The sequence below is a fragment of the Lineus longissimus genome, chromosome 17 (genome assembly GCF_910592395.1).
Source record: "Lineus longissimus chromosome 17, tnLinLong1.2, whole genome shotgun sequence".
Taxonomy (NCBI): domain Eukaryota; kingdom Metazoa; phylum Nemertea; class Pilidiophora; order Heteronemertea; family Lineidae; genus Lineus; species Lineus longissimus.
The window spans coordinates 11,222,976-11,250,966 of record NC_088324.1 but is presented as its reverse complement, the minus strand read 5'-3'; the positions used below and the strand labels follow the sequence as shown (position 1 = coordinate 11,250,966).

At 40.7% G+C, this 27,991-nt stretch overlaps 3 protein-coding genes across 3 annotated transcripts in view; 1 reads left to right on the top strand and 2 right to left on the bottom strand.

Annotated features, from left to right (window-relative positions):
- The window catches only part of LOC135501606 (insulin-like growth factor-binding protein complex acid labile subunit), a 35,545-nt gene extending 33,716 nt beyond the window's left edge, over positions 1 to 1,829 (bottom strand). Inside the window, exon 1 of the mRNA XM_064793805.1 lies at positions 1,680 to 1,829. The gene's annotated coding sequence lies outside the window, so the exon portion shown is untranslated. The remainder of the gene's footprint in view (positions 1 to 1,679) is intronic.
- LOC135501607 (aspartate--tRNA ligase, mitochondrial-like) overlaps positions 1 to 14,351 on the top strand; it is a 56,964-nt gene extending 42,613 nt beyond the window's left edge. Inside the window, exons 11-16 of the mRNA XM_064793806.1 lie at positions 11,724 to 11,879; positions 12,145 to 12,283; positions 12,740 to 12,819; positions 12,978 to 13,088; positions 13,432 to 13,507; positions 13,878 to 14,351. Coding sequence (XP_064649876.1) covers positions 11,724 to 11,879; positions 12,145 to 12,283; positions 12,740 to 12,819; positions 12,978 to 13,088; positions 13,432 to 13,507; positions 13,878 to 14,035 — 720 coding nt within the window. The 3' untranslated portion in view covers positions 14,036 to 14,351. The remainder of the gene's footprint in view (positions 1 to 11,723; positions 11,880 to 12,144; positions 12,284 to 12,739; positions 12,820 to 12,977; positions 13,089 to 13,431; positions 13,508 to 13,877) is intronic.
- A 1,758-nt stretch (positions 14,352 to 16,109) lies between these two features.
- On the bottom strand, positions 16,110 to 27,133 carry LOC135501175 (uncharacterized). The gene is made up of 3 exons (XM_064793072.1): positions 27,023 to 27,133; positions 26,141 to 26,379; positions 16,110 to 25,777 (listed from the first exon to the last, which is right to left on the bottom strand). Exons 2-3 carry the CDS (start codon positions 26,358 to 26,360, stop codon positions 23,322 to 23,324), a joined length of 2,676 nt encoding a protein of 891 aa, XP_064649142.1. The 5' UTR covers positions 26,361 to 26,379; positions 27,023 to 27,133; the 3' UTR covers positions 16,110 to 23,321.
- Between the last annotated feature and the right edge of the window lie 858 nt (positions 27,134 to 27,991).

The window sequence follows — 27,991 nt, the reverse complement described above, 5'->3', positions numbered from 1 at the left end:
GAATAAATTGATTGTTGCCATCGTTAGGCTTCTTGGTGTTTGATAAAAAATACCAAAAGAAGTCTGGTTTCATTGCTCTAAGAGCAGTTCGGGGAAGTAATCAACAGGTCTTAGATAGGTGAAACATGAGTATGTTGTTTTATTTCTCCTCTAAGTTAGTCCTGAAACAAGAGTGTCTTTGTGCCAAACATACCATATCGGTGTCCACTGACAAATGTCTGTACCAAAGCGCTTCTCAACAACTGTCACTAATTTTCATCTCCACAGAGGCACTCTGGGTATCAGGGGACTGCCACTCTGGGTATCAGGGGACTGCCACTCTGGCTATTAGGAGACTGCCACTCTGGCTATTAGGAGACTGCCACTCTGGCTATCAGGGGACTGCCACTCTGGGTATCAGGGGATGCCACTCTGGGTATCAGGAGACTGCCACTCTGGGTATCAGGGGACTGCCACTCTGGGTATCAGGAGGCTGCCACTCTGGGTATCAGGAGACTGCCACTCTGGGTATCAGGAGACTGCCACACTGGGTATCAGGGGACTGCAGTTATTTTAGCACTCATCTGAGCTCGAACTGGACAAAGTAGCTACCTGCTGACAGGGCTTTGAACCCCGGACCATTGGATTGACAGTCAGACAGCTGAACCAGTATGCCACTGATGCACTTCACTATGCAGTTGCAGGAAAACTTAAACTTTTCTTGTCTTCCAAGTACAGTCGGTATTTCCATCACTATTTTACCATAGCTGGAGTGTAGTGTCTACACCGAAGCTGCTTAGAGTCAACAGCTTATCATTTTAGAGGTATTAATTCTTGTGTAAGGCCATTGGTGTTACATTGCTTGTTTCTTGTCAGATGCTGTCGTGTGATTTTGGCCTAATATGGAAAAATGTATTTTTGCCTGGGGAATATTCAAGAATAAAGGATTTTGTTATGGCTCAATCTGGCTTACTACAATTGGTTAAGCTGCTCACCGCAACCCTCAGATAAGCAAACTTGGCAGGAGACTATGTCATCATGTACCCTCCCATGGCTATAATGACAACTGGTAATGAATAATGAATACTGAAAATATCTTGCACAAAATTTTCAAAACGCGCATATGACAGGAAACAAGTATCTAATTTCATTGGCCTATCCATCTTTTGTTCTCTCTGCCTCTGAATGTTTTATCCGTGTTGCTACCTGTTTCTCTGCCGGTGGATTGTTCTGTCAACATTTCACCTCGATTCCGCAAACAGAGTGTAAATTCTAGAGAGTGCCGACACTTGTGATGAATTCTTTGACTTTTGGGATCTGGGAGCCTTGCGAGTCAACATGGCATATCACTGTATTCTACAGTCCAAATCACAATTGACATCCTTCCTGCCTCGCATCAGTGACGCGCAGTGTATGCCCGAGTTTAGTCGAGTTGCATGCCAATGACGCACCAGTGACGCACTCATCTCTCTTTGTTTCGCGTAAATTTGTGCGAATGACGTGATTTATGGGATGTCAGTTGTGCTTTGTACTGTACAGTCTGGTCTGAATCACAACTGCCTCTGTTAGAATCGGTGACTTGGGTTCACATGGATAATAACTGAGTGTGTTGCTGCAGATACTACTAGAATAAACACCCATAAAAGTGTGTTAATTCTGCGCAATACAATATCAAATGTGAAATTATTAAAAAATGTTACCTTTTCTCCCAGAGGACCAACTCATGCCTGATTCAGCTAACAGGGTAAAGGAGCAATAATCCAGTCAGCGTGATGAAAGCACTTATCCTACTCTACCCAACGCAAATTTTATCAGATTTACCTCCCGTTGTTGTCCTAGCAATGACAGTACTGGTGGTATGCTTCTCTCACAAGATATTTATTACAAGGTTTGTTCGTGACAACTCCACCACATTTCTGTAATCTATTGATTTTAGGTTCGTTGAGGATGTGTTTGTCGCTGTCTTAAGTTTTACTTTGATGATATTGGCATCATCATCACCACCACCACCACCACCACCACCACCACCACCACCATCAGCCCATATGAAACTCCTCTAACATTTGTTGGATTTCGCAATCTTCTTTGTTGGCATTTTGATAGAATTCCAGTTGAGAAAAATATTCTGTAAAAAAATTGTGTCTTCCACTTGGGGCATTGCTATGTAAAACACATCATTTTGACACTTTTAGATACCTGGCCAGGGTCCCGTTCTCTAATAATCAAGTTCCACACAACAAAATTTTGTGTGACAGTCCAAAGAGTTGTTCAGTTTTTGTATAGTGTTTCTTCAGTATTTGATGGAAAATTTCAAGTTCTATTTAAAAAAAGTGTTATTTGACTCAAGGCATTCAACGACACTATTAAATCTGCTGCAATGAACACATTATTCTGACACCAATAAATGCCCAGGGTCAAAACTCCTGTCATGGAGTGCAACATCGGTATTTGACAAAAAATGAAGCCATTAAGATTTCTGCATCGAAATCAATTATCTTCATTTTACCTCCGGATATTTCATAGGTTGTTTTACTCAGCAATCTTGGGAGCAGCCCTGGCAAATTATTGATGTCGACTTGTTGATGATGAAGACAGTATTGCATGTGACAGGGGTGTTATTCTAGGCCAGGACTGTACCCTGATCTCATCAGGTTCGCAGCGATCAGTTAGACAAACAAGTGAAAGATCGGACTAATTCTGTTAGGAATTGTTCTTGGCCAATATCAGCTGGTGCGTCTGGTATAGAGACCGGTCATTAGCCTTTGACCAATCTTGTGGGGCTGAGTTATGGAGAAAAGCTCAAGGTATTGAATGACTTTTCGCAATAAACCATTGGGCACCAGTCAAGAACTCTTTGTCTGCTCAATTACAAGTTAAGACCAGTCATTAGCCTTGGACCAATCTATCAGGTCCAAGTTATTGGAGAAAGCACTTGATATTGACTGGCTATCGTGTAGCGTATTGGCAATAAACCAACTGGCACCAGCTATAATTGACTTTGTTGGCAAAGAACAGTTTCTGAGACCAATTTCCCTTCAGTGTTATGTTATCTTCAACCAGGTCCTTGAACTGTGCGTAAAGTTTACCACCCAGCTCCTGCCAATAGTCCGCCTGTAAAAGATGAGCCCCTGAGTTGCGGTGTACTCTAAACCATTTACAATGTACTCTCTTCTTCTGCATCGTCACCACCATTTCATGAAGTCTCATGACAGCTGAGGAGGAAGACACAGTGGTTGGCTGCTCTTCCTTGGGGGTACGCTTTCAAGTCGAACATGTCTAATGAGTCGTAATGAGTTTGAGAGGTTTTAAGTGTGCTCTAAAATCTTCATACTAATTCTCGTCATTTCAACAGCCTTAACTCTTTGAGTAGGTATGCCGTTCATTCACATATATTTATTGATGGTTGAACTATATCAACTATTTCCTATTTCTAACTCCAGGTGATGTCACAAATCTGCCAAAAACTGCAATTTTTCTCTGGTACCAGTACTGCAGTGGCGGATTTCATGGAAACTTTGAAGGACCACTGTTTGAGCGGGTGTATTTTTTCAGAAAAACAGGATTCAAAAGCAAGAACTCGGGAACGCTTAATTACCTATGCCCCATTTGCGAAAAACACCAACCGACATTTAATTCAGCTTGAGTAATAGGATACAGCAGAAAAAAACATCAAACTGTCATGAAAACACTTCATTCAATTGCCGGAAAAAGGTGAGAATGTCATTTCCAGTTTGGATCAGGTGATTTCCACCGAGATTGGTGGGAAAAAAGTGGATAAGTTGAAAGGGATGTGGGGGAAATGAGGTGTGCACATTGCAATTGATCACCCCAGTTGTGTATCTCGCGAGAATATCATCTGAAATATTTTCAGTGCGGCACTCCCTAGTCTGTAGGTAGAGCGGCAGGGTGACCTGGGCATTGCCAGTACGCCCTCAAGTTGACAAAATTAGTTATTCTTAAAAAACAGTTGTTTGCTTGGGAGTGTGTGAAAACCAACTCTGCACTTGACGACAATGATGGTGTACTCAAAAGATGAACTCCACCAAGTCAAAATGCCTCATCTTAGTCCCAGGATCTTAGTCTACAACTGAATTATCAAATAATGATGTTGAGCCTTCAATTGCAAATGATGGGTCTTAACTAGGATCATCAGGATTTGCTCGATCTTTATCCCAATGTCTCAGATCGAATGAAAATAGCCTGGCTTGACTTCATGAAGACGAGATTGGATGTTAATGGCTGTTCCAAAGTATATTAGCATCTGTTTTGTTGCATCTCTGGACTTGAGGGAGATGGACACTATGTTGGCCGTGGTGATGTCATCAGGACGTATTGGTGTCAGTTTGATTAGCGGCACTGGTGAGCTTTCGTAATCTGCTAGGTAACTGACCTTCATTGATCAGTCAGATTCCTTTTGGATGCAAAAATATTCATCAGCTTAACATTAACAGTTCTTTTTATCACAGGCAATAGAAAATTTACCTTGAGTCGATAATTTTTTCCATACAGAATAGGATTTTGTCAGTACATTGCTGTCGACAGAGGTTACCAGGTTGGGTTACCTGACCTCTAGATTCCGTGAGTCAGCGATGTCATCTTACGCTGTAGGTGATTTCGATAAAGTCAAATTCCCCTGACTTTGTGACGAATAATGATATCGAGCCTGGATTTAGTAAATCTTTATCCTAATGGCTCACATCTGATGGATGATAGCCTGGCTTGATTTGGTTGATCCAACTGCAGCTGCTTTTGGGCTGTCGCCCTGATCGCTCTGGGAGCTTATGAAGAAACGTCTCTTCTTCGTTCTTGTCATCTAGTACGTCATTCCAAAATAATGGTCTCGTTATCCGAATAGATTTATGGTGCACTATGGGAGACAAAACGTGATCCAATAACACAGAAGCGCCCAAGTTCTGCCGGCGCGTGATCCGTTTAAGGTAACAAGTTCGAAATTGAAATTTGAACAGTGAAAAAAAATCGAATTTCGATTTTTGCTTTCTGAAGGGATACCCTTATTGGAGAAAATATTCAGTGCTAAAACAATTTCTAAGTGGAACTTTATCATGAAATTTAGCTTCAGAGCCAAAGGCGAAATATTCCATTTCGCGATGAACGCCGACGCTCTAATCATATTAATTTCTGCGCATGGCAATTTCCAGTTTTAAAATTAGCTTTTAAGTTAGAAATTCTGTATCATCATTGGGGGATTAATTTCAGAGGAACTATGCAATATGCAACTTAATGACTTTTATGCTAATTTCAAAGGATTCTTCTTGTTAAATTCCTAAATGATGCTTAAACATGTTAAAAGTCCGTTTTCATAATGGGCTTGTGTTTGAACGGTTTTTTATGCGACTGCTTCATTATTTTGATGTTGCTGGTTGTTTTGAAATGTTTGTGCATCTGAAGTCAAGAGTTTTTCTGGCCAATTTGATACTGATTTCCAACTAATTAGGGCGTTATTTCACTCTTTAGGGAAATGTCTTGCTTTGACCGAACATTGGTACATTAATGATAATTTTTTCTCTGCCAGAAACAGGCAGTAGGGCCATTCTCTAGACAGAGTGCATGCCGCAGGTCTTGGCATGGCGGTAAACATCAAACAATCAATCTGGCGCTGAGTATATACACAGGATATACATATCATGTATGATAGTGTCATGGTCCCCATCTCTGCTAAAAAACCATAAAGTGAATCCTTCCCTATCGGTCACACCAGCACTTTATGATCAAGCAATCCCCAAATGGTGTCCGTTTTTTCCTTTGTAAGTAATTGAACCAATCAGTGAACTGTTTGATATGCCGCATCCTCATGCTGGGTACTCCTCACGATATTGATCTCCCCTGAGTAGTGCCCAGTGCCACAGGCAAGACAAAAAATCTGTTTTTGTCCAGGGGTGATGGTGTGGTAGATGTCAGGAGGTTGCCACTAATAATGTTACTGGTGAGAAAAAGGAGATCCAGTTCCGAGTGACATAAGAAACTCATGTCATGGATGGGGCTCCCAACTGGTACTTTAGCATGTTTGTTCAGAATTTAAGTTTGAAATTGAATTTGAGATTTCCCACTAGTGTAGATGTAAGGCCTACTTTCAATAAACTAATGGTGAGAGAACTTGATCTGGGTCTCATAAAACTTGTGTCATTCCCCGTGGCGGAGTGATCGATTTTCATCAGAGCCCAGTTTCCGATGAATCGCCATCAATTTCTCTGTCGAAGGGAGACCGCTCGGCTAAATGACTCCCTGTGGTGTAATTTGTTTCAGGAGAGAAGGCAATCTACTCCACCCATGAACACATTCTATTCTTGGTATACAGGCAATCTTCATGTATTCTGTAAACTCGAAAAATGTTCGTGTGCAAATGATGCCTAGCTGAAGCTCCGCTGAGGGTGTATCCAGTCCCCCTCTCCGTTTCCACCTGGGCAATTTCCCATCTCCAAATGCTGCAGAAATCCGGTCTATTGACGGTATCTCTTCCTCTAAGTCCATCAAGAATTCATGCATTTTCCTTAAAGTTTGTCCTTCTGAGGAAATGACACTTTTCAAAGGTTGAAAGCGGAAACTTTTTTAGTTATAATGGCCGGTGGTGACACAGCTTGGATGGACGAATGTTGTACAACATGTATGTTACTGAGAGGCGAATGCTCTGTAGCATGGGATGCATAGTTTGTCCCGAGCAAGTTGGGATATCAACTCTTCGATGTACCAGTGGTCTTTGCCCTATACATAGTCCGGCTTACCCTTTGGCTTGAGAGTATTGTATTGACTTTGGCGGCTGTCATGGAAGCTGTCCAAGGTGATCACATGAATAATTAACAGGTAAACTGCCTGTCAGTGTTTGCCGATGAGCTCAGATCCGCTAAAGGTACATAGTAATTAGCAACTTTGGAGGCTGAACAATGCCCTGAACTTTGTCTGGTGTTGAGGAGTGACATTCCAATTTTGAGGTTGTTGCATCCATCAAGATCAAACTAGCAGCTAGGGTTCTCTGCTAAAAATGTCAAATCTTGATGTGAAAAAGAAAAAGAAGGGCATCTGATTGCCAAATATCTTTGGAAATATCCATGGACTTGTGCAGTGTTAGTTCTCTGTGCTTTGATTGTATTGTGGCTGTGACCATCTAAGGGTTTACCCTCTAACCTGGTAAATATCTCAGCCAAGATATCCCGTTGAGAGCACAAATTGATTGCAAAGGTTGTCTGCCCTGATTATAGAGGACATGTTGACCTTGACCTGTAATCATGACCTTGAAACTCCTCGCACATCCCATCATCCTCTGTGTGGGGTCGTTGTAGATGTAGAACAAGGCTCTGATGAGCCTAATTCGGCGGAAATGGCATGTCCGGTTCTTCATCCTGGGTCATAATTACCTGCAAAGCCAGTGGATCTGAGTTAATGGTTTGACGACTGCAGTCGGCATAACCTTTCAGAAAAACGTCCTTCCTACTTTGTTAGGAATGAAATTCTGCAGACGTATAAGATTTTGTGGCCCTTTATTTTCCGATACATGAAAATGTTTTAAAAGGATCTGTCCAAACTGTAATATCAAATTGTACCGACACCCTTAAATAGAGCAATTGTTGCTAACAAATAAAAGGTGACATCTTCATTGCATGTTGGACCATACTTGGCACTGAAGAGAAACCAAAGTGATATACAAATTACAAGAAACTGTGAAAAAACTAAAAAGGTGGCTATATTGTGTGATGAAAAATAATGCTTGAATGATTTCTAACGAGAAATTGCATCTGACAACCCATTATCTGACCATAAAGGCAAATTCTGCCTCACCGACACCCCTCAACTCAAAAATTGCAGCTAACAAAATAAGGTGACACCCTAATCGCATACTTTCTCCTGTTAACTTCTTTGTAAGTATTTGATTGAATTTTAGAATCCCCTGCGGACTTAGCCCTTCTTAACAGTGATGTCGAAATCAAATTATCGAGTTTGATTGTGTTGGTCTAATTGAATTGATCACGTGTCTTGTTTTTGTTCCCAGGTGTAGAATAACATCTGTTGAGTCTGCGACTGAGTGTTCGGTAGATGGACTCAGTATTTAAAGTCTTATTTCAAGTTTTAATCAGAGCAAGGAAAGTAGGTGCCAGACTTGAAAGTGTGATTTCAATGAATCTAGAATATTCTGGGTGTTAAGCCACGGAGACTCTCTGGTACTTAGACGGCAATATCAAGATATCTTAAAGTCTTATCAATGTAACAAGGCTTGTTTACTGATTTCTCGGGATGGAGAATGGTGTTACTGAATCAAATGGAATCAAAGAGAAAGTCCTCGCATGATGAACAATGACAGTGTAGAACTTAACATTCTATGTACATGTACATGTAAACGGGTAATGTCCGCAAAGCCAAAATACCCTTTCTACAGAAGTGCCAGCTCACCAATATTTCCATTTAAAAGTGGAGCAATTCAACATTCTGAAAATGAACTCCGGCTCTGCAGACATTCTACCAACTGTTTGAGTACACTCTTGGATGTATATCTGTGGTGCCGTCCTGTGTGCAGGAACTCTGTCACTGTCATGAGTACCGAGCATCTCCAGCTATATTCGCCTCCCTACTGCTGAAAAAAACAGATTTGGATCATCGATTGGATGCCTCTGTACCATAATGTAATCCGATACCTACCGAGAGATTAGCCGTTTTTCTTTATTCCCAGATCCAATTTTCGCAAACAGAAAAAAAGTGTGATCCTATTGGCATGGGCTCTGTGAGGGGCATATTGGATATAAAGTTAGCGGGGTGGAAATGAGATATCGGGGTAAATGATGACAAGCAAAAAAGTTGTTTGGACTCTAGTTTTGGTACTATCGTGTTCTTTCTTTCTTTGAGAGTCTGGTGCAATGGTATAAAGGGTTGCAGACGATGCCGGGGCCAGGAATTGAATCAACGATCCAAGCTCCACTACTCATTTGGAACTTTTTGTGAATCTCGAAAAAAAGAAGTGCAAAATTTGGTGGTTTTATATATTATCATCCCATTTTTCTTCCTCACTGCTGAAAAAGCTTTCTGTTATAGGACAAAAGTTCAGACTAAAACACATTTCTGTTCCCACTTTTCCATTAACTTAAATGCCTGTCCATCAAATGCCGAAGACGTTACCACAAAAACCTCGGGTAAGCACCACTTACCAAAAAGTCTCGAGCATTTCTTCATGCGGTCTCTTGGGATTATTTTCTCATTTGTTGACCGCGGTTACCATGGTAAGCAATTCCCAAAACGTGAGGAGCAATTTGCGAAAGATTTGTCACCCAGCAGTTGATGTCTGGTGCATTATGGGCTTAGGAAGTTGGCGGAAAAAGTCATGTTTGTCTATCGTAAGAAGCTTGCGGGAATTTGCGGCAATTCCCTTGTCACCTGCTAGCTTGGCCTAAATGCTATCCCGGTGAAATGAGATTTGTGATAGTTTGTGTTTTTGCACTTGCGGCAACGATCCAATTTGTTTGAGCACTTGGCATCATTTTTGAAAACAGGGAGCCAATTCTTGTCCATACCAATGATTAAGAGTTCGGCAGTATTGCTTTGCTGCTGCTTCAGGAATTTTTTGTCCTGTTGGTTGATTAATTTTGAGATAATCCTTTTTTGATCATTCTGCTCCTTTTTCTTGAAATGATTAGGTTCCTATTGGGGCATATTGGCTCTGTGCACGAGAACATGGAGTGATAAAACTTTTGGCAGAATCTGACGAACCTGGCTCCTGCCTTATAATCTCTCTCTAAATTGATGTCCAGACACAAATTTCTAGGAGTGAATGGGTTGTTCAAAAAGGCTGTCCTGGGAATCCATGATCAAACAGCCCATAGTTACCCAGAAATCCCAAGATACTTGCCACCACAACTTGATAGAAATAGCACATTAGTTCTGAATCATTGGGCATCATACATATTTCTGTGGAAACAACCATAAATAACGTGTCTGTGAAGATGGTTAAATTGCTTAGCCCTGATGCGGATAATTAGAAAAATGCTAGAGAAGACAACTGCCATGGATCACCAAATGATCTGCCGGATATCGATTAGGGTGATATGTCGCATGAATTATGGGGATGTATTATTTGACAATTCATATGTGTAATTGGTTGGCGATGTCTCTAATTTATTTTCACATGATTTATACCAATATTCAGACAGATACCAACAGGGATTGTTTTCATCAAAACAGTGGAACCCCGGTAACACGACCACGCATTTTATTGTATTTTCATGAAGGTTGATCACGAAATCTTCCAAAACAAAATGCCTGAAAACATTTTGTGGTTTACATTTTTGATCTGGCAATAACCAGAGTGAGCCAGAATCATGATCTATGTGGTAAATCCAAACACTAATGGACTTCCAGAGGCCATAGAGCCAAGTAAATGATTAAACATGGTCACACTGATCTCGGCTCGGAGCGAAATTGCATAATGGATTGGTGATCAAAGTTATCAATAAAGATACACACTCGTGATCTCATAGGGGGTACTGGTCTCTACCCCAGGGCCTTGGGACTGTTAGATGATGTTAACGGCGGATGAGATTAGAGTGGTCCTGCTCGTGATCAATGGGGTTACCCGACTAGATGGTCGTGGTGGCTCAGGCCCAGTGGGCATTTCTATTGATGCAGCAAACATTCTGTCACAATGAAAGGGCTCTGGTAATGGTCTTCTTGTTGAAAAAAATGCTCGTTGGATGGTATATCAGATGATCATAATCATAACCGCGAAGAAAATTTGATTGTACCAGAGTATCTTTTAAACACTGATTTATTTCATATCAGATACCTATCTCAAGTATATCTACAGTTAGGATTGTTGGGTCACCAAATGAAATTGCAATGGTGGATTCCCTACCAATGATATTGAGCATTGAGTTAAATTAATCAGAGGATGTTATATATGACCAGTTCTTTGTGAAGCATCTTTTGATGTTCGAAGCTTTAGATTATCTGACTTGAGCAGAATACTACTGCTCTGGTATTCTGTCTGCGACGGAGGACCCCTGAGATGGTTGGGACAAACAGATAGGAAGTTCGATCAATCACTCTTGTTTGATCGGGGAACATCACAGAATCGGGTTCTTTCTCTCAGTAATTATCCTTACGACTGGTGATGGGCCATCCATCGCTATTCCTTAACCCATTTGCTGGTGAGCAAATTGAGTTTTTCAGTTACCAAGCGCCAAAATTGGAGAAAGTGAACAAAAACTAGCCCAGAAGTGATGCAAACACTGATTTGGAAAAGATGCCCTCCTCTTACCACGCTATCTATCAACTTTCCCTCTTACAATTAAGGTTCATCAAAAAGTCTCATAAATGCGACTGCATGCAGGATTGGACCCAAGCAAGTGCATTGTCACAGTCACGTACATGTTTGTTTTTCCTTAGCATCCACCGAGGAATCCTAAAGAATATTGGACAAAAGTCTGCACAACGGGCAACTAATGGGAACATAAATAATTAATGATACATATTTGGTTCCACTCTGCGGATACAAGTGTATCCCATTATTGCGTATGAATAAAATATACCAACTCAGACCCAAATCTAAGCAGGAATTAGTTATGTATTAGAAGGATTTGTCCAGTATAAATAGAGATTTTTGTTTTTAAATCTGTGTTCACAGAATTGTAATCTCAAATGGAAATGACGTTGAAAGTTTTATATCTTCGGAAGAGAGGTTTTTGTGGTCCCTTTCACAGATTTGTGTTTCTCATTTGGAAAATAAACGTTGTTCCTTCTCGTTGTAGGTACCAACGAGCGTTATCCGAGTGAAGGAAGATGGCAACTGGCAGGGCCCGATAACCAAACACATGTCCAAAGAGACGATTGGAGAATTGAAGGACGTCTTACAGATTGAGCCACATGATGTCATAGTCTTCGCAGCTGGCAAAACAAATGAAACTGTAAGTTTTTAAAGGAGACTTTAGGGAGGAGCCAGTTAGGTCAAGTTAGGTATGCAAAATCACTGATAGGTGTTTCTCCTATCTCATAGTACTGATAGTGACTCTTCCTGACGAGCACAGGTTTCCTCCTACAGTATAAGTCACTCAGTATTGTCCCAAAGAGACAGTACAGCTTTCAAAGTTATAACTTTAACCAGGGACATTGAGATATCTAACTGGGATATGCGTCACAGAGTTAGTTACTTGGATAATTCTGTATTTTCAGTGCAAAGTAATGGGCAAGATTCGACTAAAGGCTGCTGACCTTTTGGAAGAGAAAGGCCTCACCCTCCGAGATCCTACTGCCGATAACTTCCTGTGGGTCCAAGGTTTCCCATTGTTCCTGCCGAGGGAGGATGGTCAAGGTTGGTATTCTATGCATTGATATCTTGCACCAGAGCCCTAAATCGTGCGCCGGCTGAAGCTAGTGAAATGTCTGGGTGCTGACATCTCATCGATTCGCCTTGAACTCAAATTACTACTCCTTAGAATACCTGGTGAGGTGGTGAGTTTTGGTGGCTGAGACATGTAATCTGAATCCAGGCAACATCGAGATCCAATGAATCTGCCCAAAAAAACTACAGCTCCAATCTTCCATCAGTGTACCATAAAACATTCTGGAGCAGACACCACTTTTAGTGCGACACCCTCGCTATACGAGTGATTTCTTCTGTTCTGCTAGAGGGCACTTTTATTGAATGTGACACCTCTCTATTGAGGACATCACTATTCTGTCAGTCATAAGGGTGTCCATAATAGAGAGGTTCTACTAAATTTGGAAAATTTTCACGTATAATTATTTGTGATATCGTCTTCTTTAGAGGGCCTGGAATCAGTTCATCACCCATTCACTGCTGCTCATCCCGATGATGCTCATCTCTTGAAGACACAACCAGAAAAGGTAGGCATTTTTAGGAATTTTCAATTACATTTAGATAAGATAAGATATAACCATGAGACCGATCATCCCAAGATATCCCAAAAAGCTGAAGTGTGCATACATGTATGTTCCCTCTTTAACAGAGTAATTTAATTCTTTTGATTCGTTTTTGGTTTCAGATTCGCAGCCAGCATTATGATCTTGTCTTGAATGGCCAGGAGATAGGAGGTGGTAGTATACGAATCCACGACTCTGAATTACAGAAGTATGTCCTCGAGGAAGTTCTTAAGGTCAGTGTGAATACCTGATAGATAGAAAATCATATAGTTTTCAAGAGTGTCTAGTAATGCCAACATCAGCCCGATACTCAGCCTCCATGATCTTTGTGTCATGTATAGCTGATATCTTTGTAGCAGTCTCGTGGTGTCAAAGACTTGGTGGGCAAGATGGATTACTCAGAAGGTTACAGAGATGGCAAAGAGGGAATACCACTTCTGAATTGGTCCTAAATTTGTCCATTGAAACTAACCTCTATAAGCAGGACACATCTCAATTAAGGACAGCATTTGTCAGTTGCAAGGGTAGGTTCTGCTGTATTGTCATTACTATACATTGAGTTTTTGTCTCTTCCAGGAGGATTCAAGTCAGTTGAGTCACTTGCTAGAAGCTCTGGAGTTTGGCTGCCCTCCTCATGGCGGAATAGCTCTAGGTAAGATATAAAGTTCCTCCGCTGTCGGCGAGGCCTGATCAAGAGGGCAGTAGGGTATTGGCAAAACTACCCGGCTGGTACGTGGTGCTGACTGCAGAGTCATCTTTCTGAGGAGTTCAGATGGATGTTATAAAATGCCTAATAGCTGCAAACATCACAGCATTGGATGGGTCGGCTTGGGTTTATCAGTACTGCTCTAAATATTTATCCAGAGAAGACAACATTTCAATCCTTTCTAACCTTTTGATTGTTGATTTATGATTAAAGATGCAAGGATCAGGGGATCCTCATTTCAAACTTCAAGGAGTAGGCATGATACATTTCCAGATTAAGTAATGCAGCTCTAAATATCGGCATGTTAAATTTCCAGGTCTGGATCGTCTCTTTGCGATAGTTTGTGGTGCCAAGAGTATACGAGACGTGATCGCATTCCCCAAGTCCCTGGACGGCAAGGACCTGCTGAGCAAAGCCCCAACAAGTATATCACAGGACGAAATGGACTATTATCATATCGCTTCAAAGGATTGAGATCAGTGATTCGACACCATGGCAAATTGTCAATAAACGGTTAGGCTACTAGATATGAACAGAGCAAGAGACAAACTCTGCAGTGTGCAGGCTAAAATGACATGAAATTGTTGAAAGGGAGGATTATAACAATCTTGATTAAAAATAACTAATATTTGTACTTTATTGTTATTTGTCTTCATCAGAATGTTCGACGAAAAGACATTTTGCTCCTGTAAATGTAACCGTTACTGATCACTGTATTCTGGTTGTGACTTTGTCTCGAGAAAACCACTTTGAGACAAATGGAAATATTAAATAATCCGCGCTTCAAAAGAAAGGGAATAAGATAGAAATTATGTCTTGTCTTTGTAGCTGTTAAAACAGTTCCAGCACAACCACAACCCAGTTGAGTAGATGCCGCCGATAAGGACGGGACCACCAAAGCCGTCCCGACCACCCGTTATGTGTCCCGACGACTGTTAGTATTCTAAAGTATACTCCAGCCTAAAATTGACCTTTATCTTGTATTGGTTGGAACAGCGTCACAACCTGTGATGTAGATTATACTTGGGTTGTGACATTGTCCCTGTCGTCATGAGACATAATGCCGCGATAATGAGGTCACTGCAGCTGCTGCCCTCTATTTCCCCATCGCTGAATTGCAGGCAATGTCGGACAAACATGCGGTTTGGTAATGGATTCTGGCTTTATAACTAGGGCAGTTGGATTCAATCTGGCACATGTCCGAGTGTTGGAAATACTACATAATTGTTTTGAATATTTCTCTCTCTGACTCTATGGTATCGTTCATGCTAAAAACAATGCAGGGTCAAAGATAATTGACTTTGAAATAAGCTCAAATGCGTAGAATAAGTGTAGTGTCGATGTCCGACTGTCACGTGACTAAAACGTCATCAATATCTTATTCAAATGACCTTGTGGGCTATAAATAGTACAAAGGACAAAATATTGCAGTACTGTTATTGTCTGCTGCAACGGCCCTTCGACCAAAACCTTCAGTTCTGCGTTTTCCCGCAATACAGCGCCACTGTCGTGTAAGCCAATTTCCATTGAAATTCCGCCTGTTCTTTTGGGCAGATAGGCTTAATGTAATTAGACTTATGTTGGGACTGTAACACAGTCTCCGCTAGAAACTGTCACAACCTCAAGGACAACAATATAATGCAAAATATTTGTTCCATCAGCAGGGAAACCATAGAATAATCAAGACAGCTCAGTCACGGCCATATTGACGAGAAAATTTCCAGTTATTGCTTGGTTGGGTTTTGTTGGACTGGTTTGCCCAGGCCCAGCCCCCATTCCATCGTCACAACCATCTCATCCATGAAGATGTCTAGAAGTGAACCTTTGTCCAAGAGGGGAAGAAGATGAAAAACGATGGACCTTTGTTGCTTATTTCTAAGCGGGTAGAGCTAAATACCCCGTTAATATCCCAACATAAGTCTAATTACATTAAGCCTATCTGCCCAAAAGAACAGGCGGAATTTCAATGGAAATTGGCTTACACGACAGTGGCGCTGTCTTGCGGGAAAACGTAGAACTGAAGGTTTTGGTCGAAGATTTGTTCTATTTTCTGCCGCAAGACGGCACTACGTGGAACTAAAGGTTTCGGTCGAACATTTCAGTTCTATTTTCTGCCGCGAGACAGCACCACCGTCGTAATTGCTATTAATTTTACAGTGGGTTCTGAAATTGATTGTATAATTGGTTTTTATTATTATCATTGATTGGAATATTGGCTTTCATACCAGGCATAAGTGTCATAATATGTATCAAACAAAGGGACTTGGCACTTGCCGGCCAAATACACTAGTTCTAGTCCCAAGTTTCCAGTCCAATTTGACCTCTCTAATCAGGACACCTGTATTAATGACTGCACACGTCAGTCCCGAAGGTGTCTTTAATAGAGAGGTTCTACAACTGTAATGAGTTTTTGGGCCTACACAAATTGATCCCATCTCAGAATTCCGGCTGTGATTTCGTCCCTGTTTGTGTAAGGAGTTTCAATCACAGGAGGGGGAGCAGCATTTTACTCACTTGAGGCACATATGAATATAAAAGCAATCATTAATTGATAATAAATGCACTACTTTATTAAAAACATACTTAGTGCAATACAGTGAACCTGAAGAAATCTTCTTTTCTCTCGTTTGACAGGTGATAGCAATTGCTTCATGAAGACGATTCTTACTAAAAAAACCAGCTGAAGAGGACCAAAAATATTTCTAAGAAAAATCACTATACATCCAAAATTTCCAATCGATACTGTAAACTGCCTCATTTTTGAGAATGTCATCAAGATAAAAATGCCATCATGTTCAAAGCTTGTCTCTGAAATATTACGTAACTAGCTTAATGTCATAGCAGTGCCAGGATTTCAAAAGATACAGGGGCAAATTGGTCAATTTTGAAAGTGCATTTCAGCTTTTCTGGGTTAATTTCTCCGGGCCCTTGCTAAGAACGTACTTGAACCACCCAGCAAAAGTTGTTCACCCACCAACTGAAGTTTTTGTAAAATGTTCCGATCGTTCAAATTCAGGTCACATAAAAAGAGGATATTTTTGACATTATATTCTGAATTTGTCCAAATTTCCCACCATTTTTTAAAAACCAAGCACACACCTGTTTTCCTCTCAAAATGTTTTGGTCTTTTCAATACAATTTTCACCCTGGAAAATCATTCCCCCAAGACCCAAGCAGCGCTATCCCGGGCAGCCTGCTCGTTAAGTGGGAAGGCCTTCTTTGAATACCCAAGATCAAGATAAGATTCTCAGCAATCTGGGGACCTGATTCTCCAGGGTGTTTTTGTCGGAAATAAAAAGAGCACTGGTCATATGAGCCTAGCACACTAAATTATTCAACACTCCTTGTGTAAACCTAAAGTGACTGAGCTACCACCTATGGGCTGAACAATAACTAAACTGTCCTTTGAGGAAAATATGCTACCAATCTGAAATGATTTGGTAAGACCTCTTGTTTGATAGATTCACAATTATATGACAATAAATTGAAAGTATTGCAGTAAAAAGAAAAGAACCTAAAAATGGGACAATGGGCAGGTGTCGTCAGGGCTCGGTTGATGTTCAGCAAGTCACCTATAGGTCTCTCTGGTACAGCAGAACTATTCCTGCTATGAGCAGGCATCTTTTTATCAACAGATCTCTCCTGACCGTTCCCCTATTAGTCACCTAGACACCACCAAGCAGACCTGACGGCTCCTACCAATAGACCTCCTTAACTCACTCGACCCCCAGTCAAACAGGTAAAGAAGACACACCTAAGTACTGCTCACATTTTCAACAAACCTATGTAGGGGGGGGGGGGTATTATCCCAAAGAGTAAGGTAGGCAGAGAACATACCCGATAATAGCCCACCCAATGGCAATGCAGGGGTTGAATGAGGTCAGTATATAGTAGTAGAAAGTACTAGTACGAGTACAATTCTAACATCCATCACTGCAGATTTCCCCTACAGAAGTGACCGTGAAAATATTCTTCAAATATAATCATTTAGGTGTCCTTCTACTGTGTCTGGTGTAAGGTATAACTGCGTGACTTATTTACAATTTCCTTCAAAACACTAAGCTTTTCAACCTTTGACTCTGAACTTCACTTATAGAGCAGATTACTTCATGACAATTTTGTTCAGATCAGATTATAACGGATCATATATTCTGTTGACAGAGTCAAAGCACTTTGAATTCTCTTGACATCAAAGCTCATTACTTTGGAGAGGTGGCTTTGAGAGTGGTGTTATCATGGAAATGCGTGATTGATTGATTGACTGATTGATTGAAAGTCAAGGTGCTATGAAGGCCGTAGAAGTTGAAGTACATGTACTTTGAATCCAGCTGACAGTGTTTGAATTGCCAACAGCTGCACTGAAGCATATTGTTGTGCATTGTAGTGCTCTCCTACAATATTTGTAATATTTGAGATTTTGATTCCCGGTACATATATCTTTACATCTGTACACCACAAGTCGCCCTTCAACACCAAAAAAATAGCTACATTTTTTCTCACCACTAGGTCAAAGGCAAAGAAGAGACATACATTTCGAAAAAAAATATTGCCAAGCATTTCTTAGTTTCACTCTTGAAAAACAACTGAAATGTTTTCTCTGTTACAATCCACTGCCACGCCATTCTGACCTCAGGAATTTGGTAGGTCAAGGGATGCCTGAAAAGGGGTGATTTTGGTAATTTTTTTACACTTTTAAACCAAAAGATTAAAAGATACCAGGGGGATAGTAATGTTATCTCGGCAGATTCTGGTATTTGGAAAGCTATTGCACCTTATACAGTTATTTTTTTCCAGGGGTGCAGAAAGGGTTAGGGAGGGGGTTGTGAAAGGCTGGCGGTGAAAGTATTAATTCAAATCACAGGACTCTTTTGGGAACAAAGTAAGTACTCGTATGAAGGATTTTTTGTCAAAAATTGGGGTAAAAATACAACAAGACAAGCTATTTTAGCCACCCAGAACAACCTAAGAAACAACCTAATTCTCTAATTAAACTTTCAAGTTAAACTTGATCATGAACTGTACATATAATGCCACCTGGTGACAAGACTAGTAACTACAATGAATCAACCCAGTCCCCAAGGATCGGAACGGATAAAAGTACCAAGGGGACGAGGTTGGTGGACTACCTTACCACAGGGTGTCTTGAAAAAGATCTTGACGAGTCAGGTTAAGATTATCAAAACTTTCACGTTCAGTTGAACCTAAATAACAAGCTTTAATCAGCGAGCGTACCAAATCTGAGTTAGATGCTACCCAAATCAATTTACGAACATTATAGAACTTTGTTCTCAGACACCCTGTTGTTTATTCTGACTGGGTGATTGTTAAAAGATATACATGTGATCTCTGATACGCTTAGACACTATAAACCCAGAACTCTTCATATGCCGTTTATTTTCTCTGTGAACTATCAAAATGGCAGCAGCTATTTCCGGGCTTAAAGTATACAATGTGACTATACTAGGTAATAATAAAGTATTTGATTGTCTGGTGTTCTTATACTGGCGTTCTCTCAATTAAAATATTGACGTATGACTTTCACCACAGTGATGGGCGATATTTATCACAGCAATGAGCAATAAAAAAGATAACTCGCCCACAAGCCTTATTACTCATCACTGGGACTGCAATAAAATATAACGTGTTTGATATTTATAGCACGTTGCGGTGATGGACCTTTCTCGCCACAGAAACCTGTCATAAGCCTACAGACAAGTGACTTATGTAAAAATCAACATTGGCTGCAATAAAATTCACTTGTCAACTCACTTGTGCATATGAAGTATATTTTGAGTGTATCTCCCTTATAAAAGGCATCGAAGGCATTCTCTATGCATTTGCATTGATGCAGAAGGAATGAAATAGAATTTGAACCGTTAAGTAAATTTTCCACACAATCTGAAGTTAGCACAAATGTTCACCAATCAAATCACAAGCACATGATTAGGCACACAAACAGACACTCATAACTGCAACTGTATAGCCTGTCAAGGTTAACCATAAACACACCAAGAAAGTTTGGTAACTTTTCAAGACATGTGTGCTTTAGTTCAATCTTTAACATGATAGGTTAAGGCAAACTTACAACGGTTATAAGAACAAAACACAAAAGTTCAAAGCATATTGCAGTCAAAAATCATGATGAAAACAAACTACTCATGTTTCAAATGCAATAAAACATTGCCAGTTATTCAGATGTGTTACAATTATTAGAAATAAAGTTCACCATTCATTTTTTCAAAGAAAATTATCTGGATTTCTCTTTAAAGATAAATCATCTATTTAGATATGAACACTCATGTTTTTTTTAAAACTTACCTAGGTACTAGCACAAAAATTCAAACACAAACAACCTGACTAGACCTGTACAACATTTCACTCCAAAACCTTTTCAAATCTATGTGGCCTTCAATGTTTAAGAATATTATACTGCAGGGGTCTTGGTAAAGTACAGAATGGACAACATCTTGGGTACTTTTCTCTCAAACTGGCATGAGCCAATGTCTTTTCGCTTACATGTACAATATTCAAGATTCCAAGACGAAAGATTCGCTTCCAAGACGAAAACACCAGCAGTATTCTAACAGTTGAAGTCACATCAAAATCTAAACAGACCCAACATTACTGTTTCAGCTAAAGAGTTCTTGTAGGGTGCAGCACCAAGTCTTTTCTCAATTTTATTTTTTTGCCCCACCTTTTTCACAAGTGGCTATTGCATTTCCATCAGGATACTGCACCCTGCCTCTTCAGGCTGTTCCCTTTTCTGCCCTGTCTTTTCAGATTTTCAGCTAAAACACATAACACAATGTTTACATGCAAGACGTACATGCTTCTTACTACAAAAGACGACACTTAATGGACAGATTGTCAAAGCTGTCAAAAATTCAACTATCATTTCAGTACAAGAAGTTGGACGAAAGAGAAAGATTTTTTTTTAAATTGGTTGAGACATGCATTACAAAATGATAACTCATGATTTTCTGATCCTTGTCTCTAAAAGTATCGAAAACAAAACTTTGGAATTATCTAATACTCTTTTGGATAGTTAGAGTGAGACCAATTAGCTACATAAGTCAGGGGATTGGTGCAGGACGGTTTGAAAATCAGTCAGACACAAATAACCGTCAAAGTTACTTCTTCATTAGTTCCTTTCATAACCACACACAAAAAACAGAACTGATCGTGTCAGTATTACAATTTTGAGTAAGATGCCCAAAATGTCATGCCAAAGTTTTTAAGTGAAAAATAAAGTATGTTCAAGGAAGAAGTTTTAAGAGCTGATTCCACTTTGGCCTTTCCCCCGAATGGCTGATTATAAAATGTTCCATTTGAAAGATATTTTGATTTCAAAATATTTTGAGCACACACTATCTCAAACTTAACTGGCCTTTAAATTTGTCATGACTATGCCTTGGAATACAAAATAGCTATTTGAAGTTCATATGGACTAAGAACTACATGAGAACCAAAGAAAACTGAAAATATGAATGAGTAGTTAAAAATTCCATTTACTAATATCATTTTTGACCGGCTATAAAACAATGAAGTTCCAAGCAGAAAGCCAACATTTTCAAAAGGTTGTGATCTGGAAACTTCATTTTGATGGGAAAGGGATTCTACATGTATGATTCTACGTGTCACCATAGAGGGTTAGAAGTAGAATGGTCCATTTTGTATACTACATCACCCATAATTTGGGACCTGAAACTGATTTTTCCAGTTAAGGGTCTCAATTAGGGACTGCCACCCAGCCCACCATCATTCCCTTTTCACTACAACAGAAGTTACACACTCGTTGAAATTGCATACAAGGAAAAACTGGCGCCGTTGTGACAGTTAATTGTCTGCACCTGTCCCTTCATGATCACTGAATACTTCAAGTCAGCGACAGATGTACTGTTGACAATAGGTGATATTTTGAACGAGGTGCCATCTCCATGTGGGAAGTTGGATTTCAGAGTGTCAGCGGACACTGTTTGGCCCAATGACTACATATGTTGCTGTATTCGAGCTGTCTACATCTCAAATCAGTTTTTGGTGATTGCTTTAAACCACTTTTAATTCACCTGATTCCAATATCCGCGCATAACTGACCAATCAGCTAACAGAGCCAGCAAAGGACGAAAATCATCAGAAGTGGCGTATTAAAATGTATTAGTGGTTTGAGGACAAACAGATTTTCAAGTCGGTGATAAAAAGTACCAAAACAAAAACCGACCTTGCCAGAAAAGGACAATTGACAATGGGAATATCCTTCAAGATCATTAAAATCATAAATACTTTCTCAGCATGTAGAGTTAAAATAACCCCACCCCACTGCAAAAGCAGAATTTGTAAAATGAACAGTTTCTTTTAGACAAAGTTTTTGTGGAACAGCTGGAAACAGTCAATATAAAGAAGTTTTGTACAGTTATAAAACAGCAAGATTCCAACAATTTCTGTAACTTATGTGTAAAAACTAAAATCTGGAAGTGCAGTTACAATGCCAGGTAAACTTTCTCAGGCAAACCTGGATTGGAAAGAATCACTGAAAATCGTGATAACAAAATGGTATGTCGAAAGCGTTATGTTTGGCTAACTCTGATCAGCACTTATAAACTGACCATTCAGATAGTTCAGCAATACTTGAGAAGGATTTGGGAATTTTTATACACATGTAAGCTGTTAATTCCAGTGATTCTTTCCAACACTGAATCTACATTATGTGTTCATACATTTCATCAATCTATACAACTTGTAATAACATTCGACAGGGCATCCTAAAATATTGAAATATTTTTTATTACCGTGAAGAAAAGCGGTTCGAAACCAACCCATTTTATATTTCAAATGCTTTCGCTCTTCCTAATTTTCCCCCATATGAATGAACCATCTCCACACAAAATATACATCTTTCCAAATATGTATTTCAAATCTATACTTGATCTTTCCTCACTTCATGCCAAACACAATGCAATTGAAATCTAAAATGGGTTGTTTTTGATTACCTGATAATGCATTCAATATATACATGATTTTTTTATTATATATCACAAAATAAATAGGTGAACAACTGACACCTCCTCGTGCCACATCATTAAACTAGGTCAAGGGCAAGGTCTTTCTCAATTGATTTGAAATCTGCAGTGCTCAATGAAAGTTTGAACTTTACTGAGATGAAAAAGTCATAAGGCAATCATTTTTTTCACACCATTATCTTTCTCATCATCATCAGTTGAAGACTCTAATTGTCTAGTCTTATCTCAAGTGATAGGAATTATAATGTTTTTAACTAAAACAATTTGAGAAATTTATGACTGATTTACAGGATGTATGGCCACAATGTTTAACCTGCAATTTGTTCTGGAAGAAATTAATGTATATGGAAACTACAGATATATATAAATTGGTACATGCACATTATTCATAAATAAAAGGTCATGGTCCAGCACAAAATTTGTTCAGATAAACAATGCAGATAAGATAGACCAGACATTGTTTTTTACATAGACAAACCACAGTCCTGCAATTGTCCAATATCATTTTCACTCATGGTTCATATGGATGTACATAGATACGTGCGCGCAAACCATATGAATTTTGAACCATAAGGGTATGCTTTTAAAACTATAGAAAGGAATTTGAACTTTGGCACTGATTTTCTCAACCTGATAAGGGGGCATTCTGTCTTCTGAAAAATTATTTACAAATTTGCCCTCGACTGGTCAGGCATCAACTGAGAAAGACCTTGACCTTCATATTCTCTCCTCTCCGAACCGACCTATTTGCGTGTATAAAGTGGCTCTACCTGGCGAAATGGACAAGAATTAACATCTAACCATATGGCAGCCTTTGGTGCCACAGTTTGAACGATCTGCATCAACGTGATACAATCATCCTCCGACCTATGGGATATTGGCGGGTATATCCCAAACACTCGTCTGTAGATTTCTCGTTGACTATAGGAGACTTTGGCATGAGGCAGGATATCAACTGCTTTGTCTTCTCTTTGAGATGTATTGCCATGGCTCTTAGGTGTAGTGGCAAGTCTCTGTGAGGTGTTTTGATTGTCATGTTCAGGTGACTTGGCTTGGGCGCTGTTCGAATGACTTGACGTCACGTCCAGCTCATCACGATCCTTCAAGCTCAAGTTTAACGGCGCTGTCAATGCACTTCGCAAGACTGGGTTTGCTGCAAGGGAGTCCTGGGGTTTGAAAGCTGAGCTGTGTTCCGCAGCAACTGGATTACTATTCACAGCATTGTCCACATTGGCACTCAAAGTCTGAGGTCTTTTTACATCTAAATTCTGTCTTTTTTCCATGTTAAGAGCAGCTTCCCGAGAACTCGAAGATGAGTCAGGTTTTGGATGGAGACAGTCCTCCATCTCCAAACTCTCCTTAAAGAATTCCTCAGTAAAGTAATCATGCCAGTAAATGATGGTCCCAAGAGACTCCAGCCGTGGTTTGTTATTGCCTGCATCGCCATTATTACCCTGAGAGCTACTCACAGGTTCGGCACCCGAATCAGAACCAGGCGAGTTACTCGCCGCATGGACCAACTCACGTACACTTGCACTATCGCTTTCAAACAGTTTCTTCTTTACTTTCTTCGCTTGACTGATGCCATTGTCATGTTCAATTGAATCTGACGGTTTTCGTTTTGTTGGACTGCGTGGGCAGCTACGCAGAGATGCGGATATGAGATTTGATTCTGGGGTCTGGCATCTCCCCTGGTGATCTGCAGCTGAATTTGATGTGGACGCGATTACACCTTCCGATACCCCAGAAGAAATCTGCGGCACAGCATTCACTGATGACACACTTTCGGGAGTTTTAGATTTTGGGGAGGCATCTGTTTTTACAGAATCAACCTTGCTATTCAAATCCGGACTGTCAAAATTAAGAGCGTCATGTCCACGACTGAACCGCTTTTTTGCAGGCTTACGAATCTGCACCTTTTTCTCACCATTGGGTCCTGCAACCGAGTTCTCAGAAGTGCCACTATTTACATACACAGAGTTCTGGGCAGATTGTCCAAGGGTACCAGTACTGCCACACTCACTAGGTTCAACACCCTTCGTCTCACTTTTCTCTCCTTTTATCAGTAACATCTCACCTTTTGAAGACTTGTCACTGTTATTATTTACAGAGTCTAAATTTTCATTGGATACCCCTGCAACTTCTGCATCCAAGCTTTTTGCCGAACCAGGTCGCATCAGACTAGTCTTTGTAGGCGAACTTGGACTTTTGCTATTCACAGTAGATAGAAGAGCTGGGGGACTTGAACCCCGATAAGTCAAACCGCTTGAAACAATAGCTGGAGGACTGGACTCTCCTGATAATGAATCAGATTTATCACTTGTGACAATGTCTTTGATCGAAAAACTTGTAATTTTCCGCACGCCATTCCCTTTTGTATCACTTATTTTGCTTCCAGCAGGACTTGATGATTTCGTGGCTGGTTTTGTACTGAATACAGCGTTATTGTTTCCTTCTGCGTATGGGCTACACAACCTACTTGTACTACCGTCATTATTAGTAAAACATTCTACTTTTGGGCTGGTGCCACCTGATCTGATTACAGTCTCACTGCAGTCCTGCACCGGACTTTCGCATGCACACAAAGCCTCGGCTGAACCGCTGTCTGGATGTTCGACACGCTTTGCAGTCAAACTTTTGAAATCACCACCACACAGTAACGAAAGTGAGGTATTACTGCTTAAGAAATTAGGTTTACAATTCATTATATTATTTGATTTTGTGTCTGATTTTGAACACCCGATTTTCTGACTGTCCTCATTCTTTCCTTTGGAGGTAGAAGGCGACACATTACATGCAGATGAATTAGGTTTTTCGTCTGATTGCAGACTGGACTGGGAATGTCTCTTTTTCAGATTGTCTGTTTGTTTTAAAGTCACAACGTCACACTTTGATGAGACAACGCCATTGGCTGTGGCTAGGTCATGTGACATTACTGATTTCCTGCTCCATGCCATTGGAATGTATGCACGATTGTCTAACGATTGGAACATTTCCCACGTGTCCGCACAGACAATATCAGCAGTCAGTTCGGATCCAACGTTGAGAATTTCCGTTTTTAGAAGCGGGTAATCGAATCTGTTCCCACAGTGAGCAAGGAAGCAAATAGGTGGCGCCAGTCGACGCAGGAACACATCGATTAGGGCCACGGCGTCTTTGTCAAAATCTGATTGGTTCTCTAATGAATCACTGTACAGACCTGAAAAATATAAAGTAAACACTTTTAAAACCAGTGGCAAAGGCTTTTTGAGACATTTGTCTAAAACTGATTGGTTTCATAATGAATGTTGTGTGCACACCCGGTTGGGCACCTTTATGACTGGTGCGCTCCGTCTCCCTCTCAGGTCAGTTTTTTTTAGTTTTCTCTTCTAGACTGCTTGCCGAGCAGGGCCCAGGACCCCAGTCTCCCCATCATGCCCATATCATACATCATTTAGGACTCACAGTCACTAGAGTGGCATCATAGAGAGAGCTTTCCAATACCTCAAAACATTTTTACAGCACTTACTGTTCATGGTGAGTGAATCAATTCAGTCTTCTGCGCAAAAAACTATCAATTTACCTGTCATTTCCATTGCCTTTGGTGTGATAGCCTTCCTCGGGTTGAAGCAAAGGGTCAGTTTGTTTATGATCCTTGGCATGTTACTCCCGAGGTGAGCCTGCAGGAATTCACTGCAGTGCACCGCAATCATTGTCAGTTCTGTGATCTTAGGTTTGTGGATCGGGGACAGGAGGCCGGTTGCCTCCAGATCCAAGAAAACTAATGTCTGAATATTCACCATGCTGGCTAACTGCTGGCACCTAAAATAAGACAGGGAATGTTCTTCGATTAAGTCATTAGGAATGCACACCAAGAGATACTGAGAGCTGTATCATCCCCAGCGAGGCAAGTGCCTCTGGCTAGGTGACTTCTGGGTAGTGGGTGTCTGTACGCCTACGCCTACAGCTAATATAATTATATAGGCCTTGACCTATCGGCAGTCAGTGGTATTGGTAGTGAACACATATAGTCGGAGAAAGAGAGCGCGCCGTCGGGCAGTGCCCCCCTCTCTCTCGATTGTGGTGCTTTGAATCAACTGATGACTTGATGAATGAGACCAGAATGAAATAGGGCCTAACTACTCAGAATAGCCGGGACAGTAGTAGCTCTGTACATTATGTACTCTGTCCCTCTGTACATTATGTACACATTCCAATCATTTAGCACAGAGTGTCCCGGGTATTCTGCAGTTGCTCCTGAAATAGAAATAATCATGATGACTGATGTGAGCACGCATCATCAGCATGTGCACAGTTTTCTGTGTCTGTAATATTTGGTTGCATTTTTTGTTTTCGACCCTAGGCCTTGGCCTAACATTTTTGCACTTGTTTACCTCTTTCAACCATCTGATCGGACGCTAAACTAGCTTTATTTTGACGTTTAAGATCTTCTAATCAATCTCACCTATCTAAATACGGGAAATAACCATGCTCTGTATGAGTAAATTCGGAAACTCATTGTGGAATTTTTGCCAAAAAAAGAGGTCATTTCTCTCCAAAGCGTCGTCAGCCATGATTCCGGGGCGGTTTGTTACATCCTGGATGAACACTTCGACGGATGACGGAGTTCTACTAGAAATAACAGGTGACGTCACCATTAGTTCATAACGCGGGAAATACGAATTAGCCTCGATCCGCTCGTCTCTGTGGCAGCAAGGCTGTGAACTGTCTTCTCTGTTTTCACATCGAGGTTCACAATCTCAGGGAGGCCAGGTCACAATGATCATCAAGCTATATCAAAATAATGTCGGGAAGGTGGAAGACAGAGTTGCCAATAAGCACAAGAATCTTACAATATCCTACTTGCTGACTTTGAGCTGGTAATCTATGGGTCAGGCTCCGGTCACGTAATATGGGGGGGGGGGGGGGGGGGCTCACAGCAAGACACTTCACACCAACTTCGGTCTTTGCTGAAGTTGCCAATTCGGGTTAGGCCATTTGTCACACTGGGTAGACTCCCGCGGCAGTCCATTGCCGCGTCATCCCAATTGGATCCCCTAATGGTTATGATGAGGGGACGCAGCCGGTCCACTCAATGCGTCCGGAGTGTACGAGAGGAAGGTGTAATAGGTTCCTGGTCACACATACAAGCAGTGTCACTCGATGTTACTAATAACTATGGGCGAGGCGCATGTGTAGAGACACCATCAGGTGATTTTGTGTATAACTTAGTGTTTAACATTCCCGGGCAAACTAAATAGGTATATTCATGTTGGAATGGGAAACTTTTTTACGTCAGTCTAGTTAGGGTATCGAGTGTGGTTAAACTTGGCGATGCTTTGTTAGATTGTCTACCTGAGGCGTCTAGCTGTTCCCACCAAGTTCAATATCTAGTAGATTCTACATCACCTTGTGCTAACAAGCCCTGGTTAAG

What these genes read in the sequence shown, in the direction of transcription:
- LOC135501175 (XM_064793072.1), bottom strand. Translation starts at nt 26,360, where the DNA reads ATGGTGAATATTCAGACATTAGTTTTCTTGGATCTGGAGGCAACCGGC. An exon ending in AAAGGCAATGGAAATGACAG is followed by an intron (nt 25,778 to 26,140) that starts GTAAATTGATAG and finishes TATATTTTTCAG; the next exon opens with GTCTGTACAGTGATTCATTA.